The 15,562-nt window shown below is 48.4% G+C and overlaps 1 protein-coding gene across 5 annotated transcripts in view; it reads left to right on the top strand.

Moving 5' to 3' along the window:
- The first annotated feature begins 3,685 nt into the window (after positions 1–3,685).
- The window catches only part of NTF3 (neurotrophin 3), a 79,492-nt gene continuing 67,615 nt past the window's right edge, over positions 3,686–15,562 (top strand). Inside the window, exon 1 of one of the 5 annotated variants that reach the window (XM_077310428.1) lies at positions 3,686–3,996. In XM_077310428.1, coding sequence (XP_077166543.1) covers positions 3,976–3,996 — 21 coding nt within the window. In that variant the 5' untranslated portion in view covers positions 3,686–3,975. The other 4 variants (XM_077310430.1, XM_077310427.1, XM_077310429.1 and 1 more) reach the window with 4 other exon arrangements.

The raw sequence follows: 15,562 nt of genomic DNA, 5'->3' as shown, positions 1-15,562 counted from the left end.
TTATGTGCTTCAGCTGTGAGACTAAATGTTTCTATGAGCCATACAATAGACAAAAGATGCCAGAATAGATCAGAACCGAACAAAACTTCTGGATGTAAAAGGTCCCAGGTGCGGTACCTGGCATCTCCAGCTAAAAGGATTAGTTAGAAGATGATGTGAAAGACCTTAACCTGACATCTTGGAGACCCGCTGCTAGTCAAAAGTGGAACATGCTGACCAAAGAGCAAGGGCTTGACTCAGAATAAGGAAGCTTCATGTGTATTCATGCCCTAAGACGCTAAGGCACTAAGGCACTAAGGCACCAAGACAGTGTTTAGGTCAGCCATTCATAACTCCTTTACCCTTAAACATTATTCGGGTTTCGAGAAACCCCAGAAGTGACGCAATTATGCAGAATATGGTTGGGAAGCATAGCTGAGTACATGCTCACTCCACCCCCTCCAGGCCCATCATTGGTCATTTTGGGAGGGGAGGGCAATTGACATGACCATATATGGTCATAAAAGGTAAAGGTAAAGGTATCCCCTGTGCAAGCACCGAGTTATGTCTGACCCTTGGGGTGACGCCCTATAGCGTTTTCATGGCAGACTCAATACGGGGTGGTTTGCCAGTGCCTTCCCCAGTCATTACCTTTACCCCCCAGCAAGCTGGGTACTCATTTTACTGACCTTGGAAGGATGGAAGGCTGAGTCAACCTTAAGCCGGCTGCTCGGATTGAACTCCCAGCCTCATGGGCAGAGCTTTCAGACTGCATGTCTGCTGCCTTACCACCCTGCGGCACAAGAGGCTCTTATATATGGTCACATCACCAAATAAATGTTTAGCAAATTGTAAATATATAAAGGTAAAGGTATCCCCTGTGCAAGCACTGAGTCATGTCTGACCCTTGGGGTGACGCCCTCTAGCGTTTTCTTGGCAGACTCAATACGGGGTGGTTTGCCAGTGCCTTCCCCAGTCATTACCCCCTAGCAGCAAGCTGGGTACTCATTTTACCGACCTCGGAAGGATGGAAGGCTGAGTCAACCTTGAGCCGGCTGCTGGGATTGAACTCCCAGCCTCATGGGCAAAGCTGTCAGCCGGCTGCCTTACCACTCTGCGCCACAAGAGGCTCTTTGTAAATATATATTCAAGTTAATTAACTCCCATCCATTCAAGAAATTCTTCCAGGGCGGTCAAGAAACCTCATGGTTTCATGAAACCCTGGTTGAGAAAGCCTAATCTAGATGAATCCAATCTTGCTCTTGACTTCTTTCCCTTCTGTTTTAACACAATGGAAGCCAATGCTCCTCTAGACTCATCTGGAAAGGGCACCATTTTTCACATGCTGAGCTTGGGGGGGGGGGATGCTGAAAGCTTCTGGCAGTTCTGGCCTCTTTGCCAAACAAGACACAAGCCCAGCGGGCACCTTGAACACTAACAGTACTTGTTCCTTTGCCTGGCTTCCAGAAGCACCCTTCGAAAACCAAAGGCAGTGACGGAGAAGAAAAGCAACCTCCCTGCAGGGCTAAATCTCCCCCCCACACACACTTTCCAAAATGTAATCTGATTAGTCACAAATCACGACACAATTAATCCAGCATGGGGGGAAATCAAACCAACTCCTTGTTTTCCGCCCCTTTGCTCATCGGTCTAAGACAGAGCTTGAATGTAACGCCTCACTGCACATTTCCACGGAGGCGTTGAGTGCTGGGCCCCTTGTCTGTGTGTGTTCCGGCCACCATGGAAACACAACAGACTTGCCGAATTTACACACACAACTCAGACACAACAACAACAACAATAACAACAACAGAGCTTTCCACAACAACCCGAATGTCCCCCACCTTTCCATTTCTATGCAGTATTTCAACCACAAAGTGGTGCTGTTGGGAAGGCTAAACTGGGATGAGAGAAAACCACCTTCTCCTTTTGTGGAAGCAAACTGGCGAAGAGGTGCATCGCAGCCGGCGGTGAACTGGTGCACAATCTGTCATTTGCAGGCATTGCCGTGCCATGATATTATTTCCATAATGTCACAACCAGGTTAATTCCACAGTTAATTCCACTTCAGCCCTCATGATCTGACCCGGCAGTGGTTGGAAAGTTACTTAGCAAAGAATTATCATACTGCATATTTGGACTTATTTTTGCTAATTTGCTACTGTTTGCTAATTTGCTGCTGTTACTTTTTTCTCATCTCTGTACTCTTACCATCCCTGTTCCATTGCCTGAAGAAATGTGCATGCACACGAAAGCTCACGCCTCGGATAAATTTTGTTTGTCTTAAAGGTGCCATGGGCCTCAAATTTTGTAAGTTATGCAGTGTTCACTCTCTGATAAGGCCAATAAGAACCATACTTCTGTGCTAACACCTCTCCCATCTCTATATAAATCTTGCTCCCGCAAATCTCCCCAGCAGCTTTGAGCAAGTAGGTGGGGGAACGGTGGTGGTTCAGTGGCAGAGCATCTGCTTGGCAAGCAGAAGGTCCCAGGTTCAAATCCCTGGCATTTCCTGTTGAAAAGAGCAGGTAGGAGGTGGTGTGAACAATCTCAGCCTGAGTAGGCAGTATTGACCGCAATGGACCAAGGCAACTTCACGGGCATTCATGTGTTCATCGTAGTGTTGCCAGGTTTAAGGATTCGCAGAGCCCGCGTAGCCCCAGAATAAGTTGAAGTGTTTATAGGGCCCTAGCAGTGTACAATTGCAGCGGGAGGAGCCAGATTGCAGGTGGATGGGTCCCCCACAATGGAAGAGGGGTCACTCCGATTGTCCTTAAAGAAGGAAAAAGGGGGAGGAGAGAGGCTACAGCCCTGTTCCATAGGGGGAAGGCACAGTGTGAGTCCCCTGGAAGTGTGGGACCTGTAGTATGTGTTTCATGAGCTTTAAGGATAAGGATAAACTGATTGGGTGTTTCCAGCTAGCAATGGCTGGGTCTTACAACAGTATCTCCAATTTTAGATCTTCACTTTTTTCCACCACCACCACTAGGCAATCATGCCCCCCCCCCCCATTAAAAGAAGTGTTGATTCTTGAGATCATTGCTAGGCTAAAACTTTCACTACGTCCCTGGTGATATCTAGAACCCAAACTTCCATTTTAATAGGAGAGGATAGGAGGCAAGAACCAAGCCTCCTGTCCTCTCCTATTGAAATGAAAGTTTGGGTTCAAGATATTTCTTGAGCACACCCAGAAATAGTTCAGAATGCAGTTTTCAAAGCCCGGAGAAGATCCACTGCTGGTAAAAATAGAAGGGTTTTGTGGGAGATAAAAATGTGTGTGTGTGTGTTTTTTTTAAAGAGGGATTGGGTTCCTTGGTAAAGGAGCAATCGGTGATTTCTCGTGCAAGAACTGGATGCATTTCCGCTTGTTTCCCCTTTGCAAAGTTTTAAAAACAACCCGTTTCTCTCTCCTCCCCCCCCCCCCCCTCACCAGGCACACACATTTGGCAAGATTAGGTGATGCAGCTCAAATTACAAGGCATGTTGATTTCAGGGGGCCACAAGCTCCGGTGGGGAATGGCAGGGGGACATCTCCAGGGGGAAACAATAGAGATGGCCAGAGGTAACCAGGCCCCGGTTGGCAAACGGACAGGGAAGTTTTTGCTTAGTCCCTTTGCTTGAGCTGCAGACTGAGCTGGCAGTCCAGAGCTTCCTGAGCTGAGAGCCCATGCCAAACGATTAACCCCTTGGCTGCTGCAGGAAGAGACTCCCTTGTTTCTCAGGCAAGGATCTGCCGCTTATTCTTGTGACGGCAAGGGGTGGAGGGCTGGGAGCATCGCTTAACATATTGCTCCGACCTGAGACTTCTTTTCTTTCCAAAACCGTATTGCCATTCTGGATGGAAGCTGCGAACTGCTGAAAGGATGGAGTCCCTTGCTGATCGGAAAACAAGGAGACAGCTTTAGAAGATTTTATTTTTATTTTTTAAATTTGAGGCACCTGTGAAGAAAGAATCCCCCGTCACTCAGATGTAAAAGCCAACCTGGGGAACAGAAAATGATGATGATGATGAGGCAGGTACAATGTCTATCATATAGAGGGTAATTTTTTAACACTTGAATGATGACATTCGCTAGATGTAGCCTTGATCAACCTCCTATGGAATATGCTTGCAGGCGAGAACTGAACTATCTGAATGTGTGTGTGTGTGTGTGTGTGTGTGTGCATGGCTGGGTTTATACATTGCAGCAAACGTCAGAAATACGGTGAATCTTGTAGTTTTCTGGAGATTCTTAAGATTTTAAGGGACCCGGAGGGCAGTGTCTTCGGTCACTATCCAAATGGGATCCACATTTTCACCAAATTCACTGCTAACCATGTAAACCTGCATCATTTATTGCTAAACAAAAACATTTGGATATCTTCAGTCGAGTCCATTGAACTCTTACCAGCAAATGTCAATATTTACCAGTCTCTGACATTTACTGTTATAAATGCACACATCTGTATACAGGAGAAGGCAAAAGCCAGGGAGGAAACAAAAAGACAGCTTTACTTTCTGGATGTAAAGATGACTGTAGACCCATATCAAAGTTATGTGTTTCAGTGACTAAAGGCTTTGATCATATCTGTCATGGGCTGTTTTTGGTGGCCATTAGGAAATGGTTCTCCTCCCTCCTTTTTCCCCACTGATCAAATGCAAGAAGGACCAACCCCACAGGGTTGTTGTGGGTAATAATTTGACTTGATTATTTGGAAGCCCTTTGCTTTGGATAAATGCACTGAAATGATCAAAAGGGGCAGGCCAGGCAGGCGAGAGGTGCTGATGGAGCTAGAAAGCAGTTTCTTTAGACAAGAGACGATTACGTTAATTACGGTGTCAGTCCTGATACAAGGCAAAGCCCTCACGAGCCAAAAGCTAATCCCTGCCGGGAGTGAGAAACTTCCGAAATAAACTGCAGGCAGGTCCCTGCAGCCTGTTGAAAGATGTCGACCAGCACACCAACCCGTGGAGATGCACACCAAATAATTTTGCTTCCCCTGCCATTAGCTTTCTGGGTGGGAAAGGCTGTAGGGAACAAACCGTCCTCTGTGACCTCGGGATTTTTTGGTTCTGACTTGCTTGCTGCATTCTGTTTGAATCAGATGGGGGGGGGCACCCCCACGCATACACGCACATACACACATGAGCAATGATTTCAGCATATAAATTTAGAAGGAGAATTGAGGAGGCATGCAGCGTAAATTATCGCCCTGCATCTGGGTGAGCCAACAAGATAAATTTGGGGGGGGGGGGGGAAGAAGGTTGAGAACTGGTTGCTGCTGGTTGCTGTAGAGGAATTTGCTATAGGCTTGACCCACTCCCCCCTTTATTCCCTTTTCTTTTCTTAATGGAATCGCTTACAAATCAAACCCTCATGCCCATTCTCGGAAACATGGTTGGTGGGAAAGGTTCTGATTTGATACCTAAAGGGACCCACTCAAGCCCCACGGGCTTTAAGTTTCTGGGTTTTTTTTTTAAAGTAAAAAAACAAGCCCAGTGACCTTATTCTCCTGGCTCCTCCTTGGTTTCCAGTGCTTTTAAATGTGGGGAGGGAAATTAACCATTTGCCCTCGGGGTGCCTGCCATTCTGAAGAGTGGAAGGAGTCCTGCTGCCGATCCGATTTTATTTTCCTCTTCCGAGCTGGAAGCGAAAAAGGGCTGAGGGACCCCTATTCTGCACACAATAGATAATGCACTTTCAATGCACTTTCGAAGGAGATTTTCCTGTTCTGCACAAGAAAATCCAGCCGCCAAGGCACACTGAAAGTTCCTGGGGAGTCAGAATCCAAGGGGGGGGGGGGAAAGGGGGGTACTCCCGAATAAACACTCTTTGGGCTGCATCGACAGCATCCCCTCGAAACTCCCGGAGGGACCAACGATTTTGCAGTCAGCACCCGGGATCTGCCAGGAATCCCACCCGGTTTCGATCTGAGGGGCACACGCTGTTCTCAGTCTTTGAGTTTTGTTTAAGTTGTGCAGGGCTGGGTGGAGTGGGGGCTGCCTAGAAAACAGGTTCGCGTCACCGGGGGAGGGTGTGTGTGTGTGTGTGTGCCTGCGTGCGAGAAAGAGAGATGAGAGAGAGCTAGAGAAGAGGGAAAACTCCAGGTAAAAGAAACCCCAAACCGCCCGGGGTCGCCTCCTCCGGTCAACCTGCTTCTGCACAGCGCCGGGTTCGAGGCGGCCGGGAGCCACGGACGAGGCGAGGCGAGCGCGGCCGGCGCGGCAGGGGTTAATGCGGCGAGCCATCTGGCTGCCGCTTGGCTATAATCGAGCAGATCCAGGTTCGCGGGACTCAGAGTTTGAAAGGCTCCTCTCCCCTCCTCGCCCGGCAACTTCGCGCCCGCAGGACCTCTGTGGACCTCTCGCTCGCTCGTTCCTCGGTTTCTTTTTGTTTTGTTTTTTGTTTTGGTTTGGTTTGAATGCCCAGATCATTTCCATCCCCCTCGCTCTCTTCATGTCGGCTTCCCTGCAAACGTTCACACGGATGCCATGGTCATTTCTGCCACGGTAAGCGCGGGGCGAGGACGAGCGGCTCACCACGGGGATCGCGCCTCGGAGCCCTCGGGAGGCGGCTCCCCACCGCCCTTGGCCCTTCTCCTGGCTGCGACCTTCTTGGGCAGGCGGGCAGATTCTTCCGGACGCGCGATCCCGAGCAGGTTTGCGCCGGAGGAAGCCCCGTTGGGTCCGGGGCTTCTTAGAGGGTCGCAGCGTGGGGTGGAAAGGGGCGGCGGCGGCGTGGTGGGGGGCTGGGGGAAGCGTCCTGGTTCAGTGGAGCCCCGCTTTGCTTTGGGGGTCTTGGCAGACTTGGGGGTGGTGGTGGGGGGGGCACGGGACGGGTGGGGGGCTCCGGGACAAAAAAGGACCTGTACGATTAGACGGAGACGGGGGAGGGCGGGGGATCCAGCTCCGGCAGTCTTCTTAAGGTCTCTCCGTCCCCGGGCATGTCGTGCTGCAACCCCCTCCCCCCCCAGACCACCCCCGGGTAACGCGCTTCCCAAACAAAGTTTGGAAGAACGGCCGCAAAAAAAAAGAAGGGAAAAAAGGGGGGGGGGGGGTTTCCAGGATTTTCTTGCTCTCTTACTCTTCTACCCTCTCCCCCCCCATTGCCTCCTTTGCACCCCCCCCCCCGTTCCCTAAATTCCGTGCCGTGCCCGGGAGATCAAAGGCGTTCTTTTGCACGTGGAGCGAGACCTCGGCAGGTTTGCGAAGGTGGTTTTGTTTGCCGAGGCGGGCGGGGAAGGGCGGCGGGGGGGGGGGGGAGGAAGGAGGGCGGGAGAGAAGGCGCTTCCCTGCAGCGAGGTGAGCGGGGCTGTTTGCTCAAGCCCAACGAGGTCCTCCTCGCGCGTAAGAGCAAATCTGGGAAAGTCCCACTCTTGGACTTTTTTTTTTTTAATCGATATGCACGGAAGAAGGAAAAGGGGAGGCGGATGGGGGGGGGGGGTCTGTCTCCGCTGCAATTCGGCGCTTCTTTTGGGAGACACCCAATTGCTCCTAGCGAAGGAGCGGGAGGAGGAGGAGGAGGAGAAAGAGGCTTGGAATGGTTCGGATACTTTTCCGCTCCCGTCCTTAATCCGTGGTGAAAATAAAACGGGGGAAAGGGGTCCGCGTTGGTCTCCCTCTGCAAATAGCCCGAGGTGCCCCCCTCCCTCCCTCCTCCCCGTTCCCGGCATTTGGGTATGAATGGAGCGCTTGCCAGGCCGCCTTGGGGGGGGGGGGTGACTTTTGTTTGTGGCGCAGCTATTTCGGGAGGCGGGGGGGCTCGCCAGGGGGAGGCAGCCCGCGCGTGGAGCCCGTCCCGGGTGGGGGGATGCAGGGCGTTAGGGCGGGGGGACCCCCTTGCAACCCCCCCCCCCCCCAGTCTCACCAGTTGGGCTCCGGGAAACTGCGCGCAAGCAAGTGGAGGGACTTCTTTGCAAAAGAGCAAACACGCTTCTGTGAGCCATGGCCACGATCCTGCGCTCCACTTTCCCCCGAGAGAGTCCGCCCAACGAGGCAAACGGCAAAACTACGGCCGAGACTTTGCCAGTCCTGCCTGCAGGTGGCTGCGTGGGTGGGGGTGCTTGCTTGGGTGCCCCTCCGCAGGCTTTGTATGCACAAGAATCCCCCCCCCTTGCAGGGGCAGTTTTTTAAAATCCGGGATTTGTCCCCCACCCCAGAGCGTTCCAAATGCCTCGTCCTCCCCCCTTTCAGCTTGCAGTGGTTCAGTCCAGAGAAGCTTTACCACTTCATTGGGGTCTGGCCTGGCTGGGGCTTCTCCCAGGTGCTGACTTTGGATGTGTTTGCCTCTGAACCTCCAGAGCGGCTCACTGGTGAGGACGGGAATGGTTCAACAACAGGTTGGCCAGACTTCAGGTAGACGTGCGCAGGAATATGGGGGGGGGGGGAGGTGGCAAGGCGTGGCCCAGAAGTGGGTCCAGTCAAGTGTGCCTCCTGGGCAGAAGGTCCGGGAAGATGACAGTACAGCTTTCCGGAGGCAGCTAGGTGCATTCACACATGCTAAATAATACAGTCTTGGTCCGCTCCAGTGACCGCTTGCCAGTGGATTTGGCTCTTTCACACAGTCATGAAGAACGGGTTGCTCAGTCATGAAGAACGGGTCCTCTGCATATGCTCAGGAGCAATTCTGAGATTAAGCACATGTGTATTGAGAGAAGGGCCAGAGGGACTCCCTTGCAAAACAGAGGTGGTCAGGGTGGGAGAGTTGCTAGACCCAAGAGACGGGTGAAGATAGGGGTGGGAGGGGGTTGAATCTGTATTTTTGTTCCCAAGCCGGCATGCTGTGCTGGCTCATTCACAACCTTGGTGGGTCAGCTCAGTGGGTATGCTTGTGCACGCCTGCTTATCAGCTCTTGGGCGAAAAGGGACTTCCTTGGCAGGGGATGCTACAAGCAGGCGAGGCATAAGATCCCGAATGTGTGTAGTGGTGAAAAAGAAGAGCATGTGTAAGCACATGCCGAGTGGCAGAGTAAGCACATGCAGGCAGCCCTGTATATCTGGAGTGAGGGCACTTGCAAGATGCATTGCTTTGCTGCATCCTGAGTTCCTTTATTACAACATTCCTCCTACCTTCTGGGGATATAAAGACTTGGAGATCCTCATTCCTCCTCATATTTGATGAAGGGAGCATTGAATCTCAAAAGCTTACTCTCCAAATATTTTTGGTCTCTATGGTGCTATTAGATGCCAGTCTACATCTTCTACGGCAGGCTAGGGTGGCTGCCCTCGGAGACCAGCTGAGAGGATGCAGCCTGGAGCCCTAGTCGTTCAAGCATGGCCAGTGGGAATTCAAGTTTTGATGGAGATGAAGAGACATGGCGTAGAGAGTGGGGTTTTTTTTTGGGGGGGGGGTTGCATTAGAAGCAAGAAGGGCCCTGTGGGAAGGAGCAGCGGGTTGGACTGTATGTGCTTGAGGCCAGAGGGGGCCAAAACCTTGGCATCTGAAGAACTGGTAAAGGGATGGAGGGGAGCAATTGATGCTGGGAAAAGGTTAATGTGGACAGCAGGAAAGAAGAAGAGGGAGCTGTCTTTTTTATACCTTCCTTTTTACTACCCGAAGCAGCTTACAAACACCTTTTCCAGCTTCTCGCAACAGAGACCCTGTTGGTGGGGTGTAGAGAGCTCTAAGAGAACTGCTGTGCAAGAACAGATCTGAATGAATTGTGACTAGCCCAGGGTCACCCAGCTGGCTGCATGTGGAAGAATGGGGAATCAAACCCTTCTTCAGATTAGAGCCCGCTTCTCTTGTGGGAGGGTAGACTGGAGGGACCTGTAAGGGGGAGGATGAGAAATTTGGAATTTCCAGGAGGAGCTTTGTGGGTGGAAGGGAAAATGAAGGGGCAGAGGTGTGGGGGAAGACGAATGATGGAGGGGAAGCCAGATTTTTAATAGAACCTATCATGCAGTCACACAAAGGGCAGATATATGCTCCTGAGACTAAAGTGAGGATAAGGCTCACACTCTTTGCCCACAGGGCTTTGTGGATGGGAGGAGAGTGCTACAGATATATAACAAGATGTTTTAGCACCTTTACCGGTCAACCCTTTTTGAGAGAAGCTCAAAACACGTATGAAAAGAGTTTTGAGCTTGCAGTGAAAGTACGCAAACTGATCAGAAGAAGAGTTACATTTCTAGGCATTCTTATCTACACAAGGATCTCTCTGGGAAAAATATAGGTTAAAATGACCTATGAGATTTGGATTTTGTGTGGACCAATACGGCTTTTTGCAACTTTGTTCTCCTTTTCAGAGCTGGAATATCTGCTTTATGAATGCAAAAAAAAAAAAGAAAAAAAAAAGGGTAAAAAAAGGAGATTAAGCCTGTTTACTGTAGAAAATGAAAATAAATGTTTCTGTGGTCGGGTCTCCAAAGTGATGCTGGGCATATAAGGAAATATATTCATGAGGTTGACATCTCATTTGAACTGAACCATCTCACTTGCGTGTGTAGGATTAGTGCGAAAAGAACCTTGGGCAGGCAAATAACCACACGCTGGCTTGCTCAGAGCTTTAGTGAGGACCACAATCCTGCAGTGATGTGCCATCCAGGTTTCCCATTTGGTTCTTGGCCATCGTAAATCAGTATTCATCCATTGCTGCTGATGCTTGAGAGAGTAGACAATTGTTTCTTTGGGGCACAACACCCACTGTACAAGAGCAGTCTATCTGAACTATGAACCCCTGGCATTTCAGCTCTGGCACCTTTAAATATCCACAGTTGCTTTTGACTTGGTGGTTTCTGGATGGGGGCTATAGACTTAGAAGGCTGTCCACAGGAGGAGCACAATGGCAAAGGGAGGGAAGTAGCAAATAGGTCCTGAAAGTGACAAACAGCCATGCATGTTGGACACTTACACGTGTGAATGACTGTCACAGAGCAGATGCTACAGAAACTTTTGCATCAACCTCCATTTGCAGTGCTTTCCAAGAAAGACAAGATCTCTCAATCAGCTGCTCTCTCCACATGCTGAGAAAATTCAGGATTTCTTTGCTGGCGTTATCTAGGCTCATCTATATGAGGGCCATGAACCTCTTGTGGCGCAGAGTGGTAAGGCAGCCGTCTGAAAGCTTTGCCCATGAGGCTGGGAGTTCAATCTCAGCAGCCGGCTCAAGGTTGACTCAGCCTTCCATCCTTCTGAGGTCGGTAAAATGAGTACCCAGCTTGCTTGCTGGGGGATAAACAGTCATGACTGGGGAAGGCACTGGCAAACCACCCTGTATTGAGTCTGCCATGAAAACGCTAGAGGGCGTCACCCCAAGGGTCAGACATGACTCGGTGCTTGCACAGGGGATACCTTTACCTTTTATATGAGGGCCAGGGGCCAGGGCTTGGTTGGTTCTGTCCACCATTGGGAAGGAAGCAAGGTGTGCTGTCTGGACCATAGCGATTAACTAAAAATGGCAAAAGAATTTTCTGAAGGAAACCCTGGTGCTTCTCGAAGGGAGCTGATGCGAAAACTGCGCCCTGGCAGATTCCCAATCATCAAACTTGTGTGGGTGTGTTAAGGCAGAGCTGTGCTGACATGAAAGTTTCACCACTCTTGTTTTTTCCATTTTTGCTTTCCAGGGAGCAAGTCGCCATTGCTGTGGAACATATTTATAAAAAAAAATGGGTGTGTGAATAGTCACTAGCTTTTGCCCTCTGTTGGCTACCGTTGTTTGTCTCTCACTGTCTTTTGGACTTTCTTTTCCTGGTTAATGTGCCCTTATTGGTTTGGGATTATTCACAGGGCCAGTCCCACCAAACCAGGAGTGTTTGCTTAGTGACCTGTTCAGTTAGGGCCAATTCACACATTGCAGCAGGGATTCCTAACCAGGGTCCATGAACCTCCAGCTGGAGCTCTGGAGAGGAATGGCAGCCTTTCTCCTCTTGGCCTAATTGACTTGGCCACAAGATAGAAAACTGGTCACTTTCACGTCACTTTCATTGCTCCTCCCATATATATATATATATATATATATGTATGTATAATATTTATCAGATGATATTACCACAAATGGTCCTATCAACCTGCCCTACCCTCCCAAAATGGCTAATCATGGACCTGGAGGAGGTGGGAAGAGGAGGGGCTCCAGGTGGGTGTGTCCACAGCTGTGCTTCCCAACCATATTCTGCATGATTGTGCCACTTCAGGGGTTTCTCAAAGCCTGAAGAATATTTCAGGGGTTTCTCAGCAGTAAAAAAAATTGAGAAAAGCTGATGTATTATTTTATTTATTATATTTATATACTGCCCTCCCCAAAGGCTCAGGGGCGGTTTACATAAAGCAGGAACAATACAGATAATTCAGTTGTGACAATAATAAAACAGTGGTAACAGTAGACAATATATTGAAATGGTAGGATGATGGAAAGAACCTTGAATCAACTGTGGCCTACTGATAGCCCTGTGGGTTGGACAGATCGGGTGGTTTCCAGAAGAGGGATGCTCGGGGGCCAATGGGGGGTGATTGGCACAGGTTGACCTCAACCAAATGCTTTTGCAGAATAACAATTGTGTCCTGCCTCCCACATTAATGGCCATGTGTTCCATAAGCATGTGGTGGAAGTATGTTCCTCAATAGCATCACTGGAGGAACATTTAATTCTTGGAGCTTCTGCAGTCATATTGGCCATTATATAGTAACGTGTGTTTCAGATCCTTTGTGTGTGGATTTAAGTGCGTGTGTGGAAAGAATCATACCGATACCTACTTGATTTCTCTATTGCTTTGCCAATAAGGTGGTTTCGTTAGTCCCAAAGGAATGTTGAGTCAAACCTTTGCATGCTGGGAAAGCACTCTAGGGTGGGGCAAGTCATGTGATGGAGTTTTCCTCCATATTAAAAGCAAAAACAACAAACAAAAATACCACTCCACCACTTTGCATCTAGAAAGCTGATGTATCGATGAAAAGGGCTAGCCCATAATACTTTTTCCTGACATACTACTAGCTTTCTAAGGACAGGGCATTGTGGCAGCAGTGTTTATGATTAGTTGGCCAGACAGGACCTAAGGGTCCATTTCTGTGCAAGAATTGCAGCACTCTGGAAGATAAGGCGAGAAGGAGTAAGCTTTAAATCATAGCAAAGCAGATCACATTTCCTTTCCCCTAATCCTAACATCAGGCAGCCTTATAACCCGGATGAGCCTTATCTTGTCAAAGCTCAGCGAGGTCAGCCATGGTTATTACATGGATGGGAGACCACCAAGGAAGAGTTAGGTTGCTATGCAGAGGAAGGCAATGGTAAGCCACCACTTGCCTTAAAAACCTCATGTTCCAGTCATAAGCTGGCTGTGATTTGACAGCACATTATTATGGTTATTTATTAACCCTAATGTCTATGCATCTGAGAACCATAGATTCAGGTAGGTAGCCATGTTGGTCTGAAGCAATTGAACAAAGTTTTGAGTCCAGTGACACCTTTAGGACCCGCAGAGTTTTAATTCTGGGTAGAAGCTTTTGTGTGCATGCACAGCTCTTCAGATAATGAAGAAATGCGCATGCGCATGAAGACTTGCGCTCAGAATTAAGCTTTGTTGGCCCTAAAGGTGGCACTGGACTCAAGCTGTTCATCTGAGAACTTGTGAGATGTACTGGATGGAGAGTCAGACTTGGATGGCAGAGACTTAGATTCAAATCCTTGCTCATTGGGTGACCTTTTTGCCTGTGGTTCACCCTCTTTGCTTAGCCTTCCTCAGCGCTGTTTAAAAACTTGATGGAATAATGCAGTATAAAAATGTAATAAATAGTGTGTTGAGGACCCCTAGGATATTGGTCCTAGGGGTCTTCCCTATCCAAGACAAGGCAACCTTACATGTTTAGTTCAAGACTCCTTGGCCAACAATTCAACCATTAGACTGGACCTTGTTATTAAAGGTCCAAACCGTGAGAGGGATTGTATTCTGCTTCATCAGTCAAGTTTCTGCTCATTTAGTAGGAAGAACTGAGTTGAAACCCTTGTTGTGGACTGATTATTTCCTGCCAAAGGCTTAGCTGATCATGTCACATACACACACAACCTTCAAAAGGCAGGAACTGATCTGGATGGTTTGCATATGGGAAAGGCTATTCTTAAAATCTGAGAGTCCTGGGCTGTGAAGACCGTTGAAGGTCAAGACCAGCACTTGGATTGTGAACATGGAAGTGGATGTAAAGATTGAAGGATCAGACTCCCGTGCATGTAACACCATGCTCCCGTTAACAATCACGGTACCACGTTTTGAACCCATTGTAGCTTCTGTGCTATCTTCAAGGGCTGCCCCTTGTGTTAAAAGTAACTTGTGTTAAAAGTTGCAATAATGTAGTCTAGGATGCAATTATAGAGAATTTTAAAAGGGTCTTTGTCGTGTAGAGGTCAGAGGGTTTGATTTTATGGCTTTTGTTAGTTGTGTGTTTTTATTAACTCATGGGCCACCTGGAGTCTTGTAAAGAAGGCATATAATTTATAAATATAAATAGAATTTATATATTAAATTTATATATTAAATCAAACAGTCCCTGCTTTCAAATGGCTCAGCCAGGAGAATTTCCATTGTATCATGCATGCTGGGGGGAATATACAAATTATTATAAATGGATTAGAAATAGGTTTGGTGTTCTTCCTGCTCCTTATTCCCAATAATAGTTCCCCATTTCCTGACACTCATCAGAGTTCTTTCCTTACAATCTTACAACCTGTTCCTTATTTTGGAGTTCTTCAGGTGGCAACTCTCTTTGTAAAGAGCCATATGTGGTAGGATTACTCATGACACAAATATGAGAGGTTACTCAGGTTATGGAAGCGGCTCATGTCTCTGTGGTTTTGAAGAAGGTGTAGTAGTACATAGACATGGTTTGTTCGGCTACATCTAGTCTGTTCTCATGGGTAACAGTCATGAGATGAGGTTTACAGTGGTCCCCAGTAGAATTGGCCTGGACCTGGAGTTACCAAAGGTTGGTAATTTCTGCAGAGTGTTTTTGTGTTCTGTTCCACAAATGCTGGTAGAGGAGAAGGAACAGATGGTCAGATGGGAATATGAGCTGCTATCTGACATGAGGAAGATGTGAGATAAATTAGCTGTGATGTAAGTCTATTTTCCAGTTACTGTTTAAATGGGGAGACAGAATTATGACATAAGGGCTAAGAATTGTCGTGGTAGATGAAACCAAGGGTTCGTTTCCACAGATCCCATTTGTTAGAGGAGACACTTCTCCCAACACAAGATGCTCATAAGAGTGTTTTTGTAAGGGGAAGGCAACTCTGGGGCATAATGAATCTGTGAGATCTAACCCCAAGGTTAGAGGTCAGTGATGTTCCCCCTCTTGGCAAAGGCAGCCATGGAAGTCATCTCTTTCCCCGTCACCTTAGGTCTCAGGAGAAACAGACAATGTGAATTCCTCTGTGAATTTGTGCGATTCTTCTCATTTACTTTGGCCATACCATGAGATCCAACTCATTGGAGAGAGCAATTATGCTGGGGTTGGTCCTATCTTTGGGAAATCAGGGTGGAGTTACTAATCTCTGCTGGCCAGACCTACAAGTTTTCTTTCTTAGGCAGGAGGGGTGTGGATGTTTTGAAGTCTGAATCAATTGGAATCCAACTGCCTGAGAAATTTCGGAAATGTTTTTTGACTTCCCTCAGAAT

Source organism: Paroedura picta, chromosome 14 (genome assembly GCF_049243985.1).
Source record: "Paroedura picta isolate Pp20150507F chromosome 14, Ppicta_v3.0, whole genome shotgun sequence".
Taxonomy (NCBI): domain Eukaryota; kingdom Metazoa; phylum Chordata; class Lepidosauria; order Squamata; family Gekkonidae; genus Paroedura; species Paroedura picta.
The sequence above is the reverse complement of the archived record's forward strand: the minus strand, read 5'-3'. Positions and strand labels throughout refer to the sequence as shown.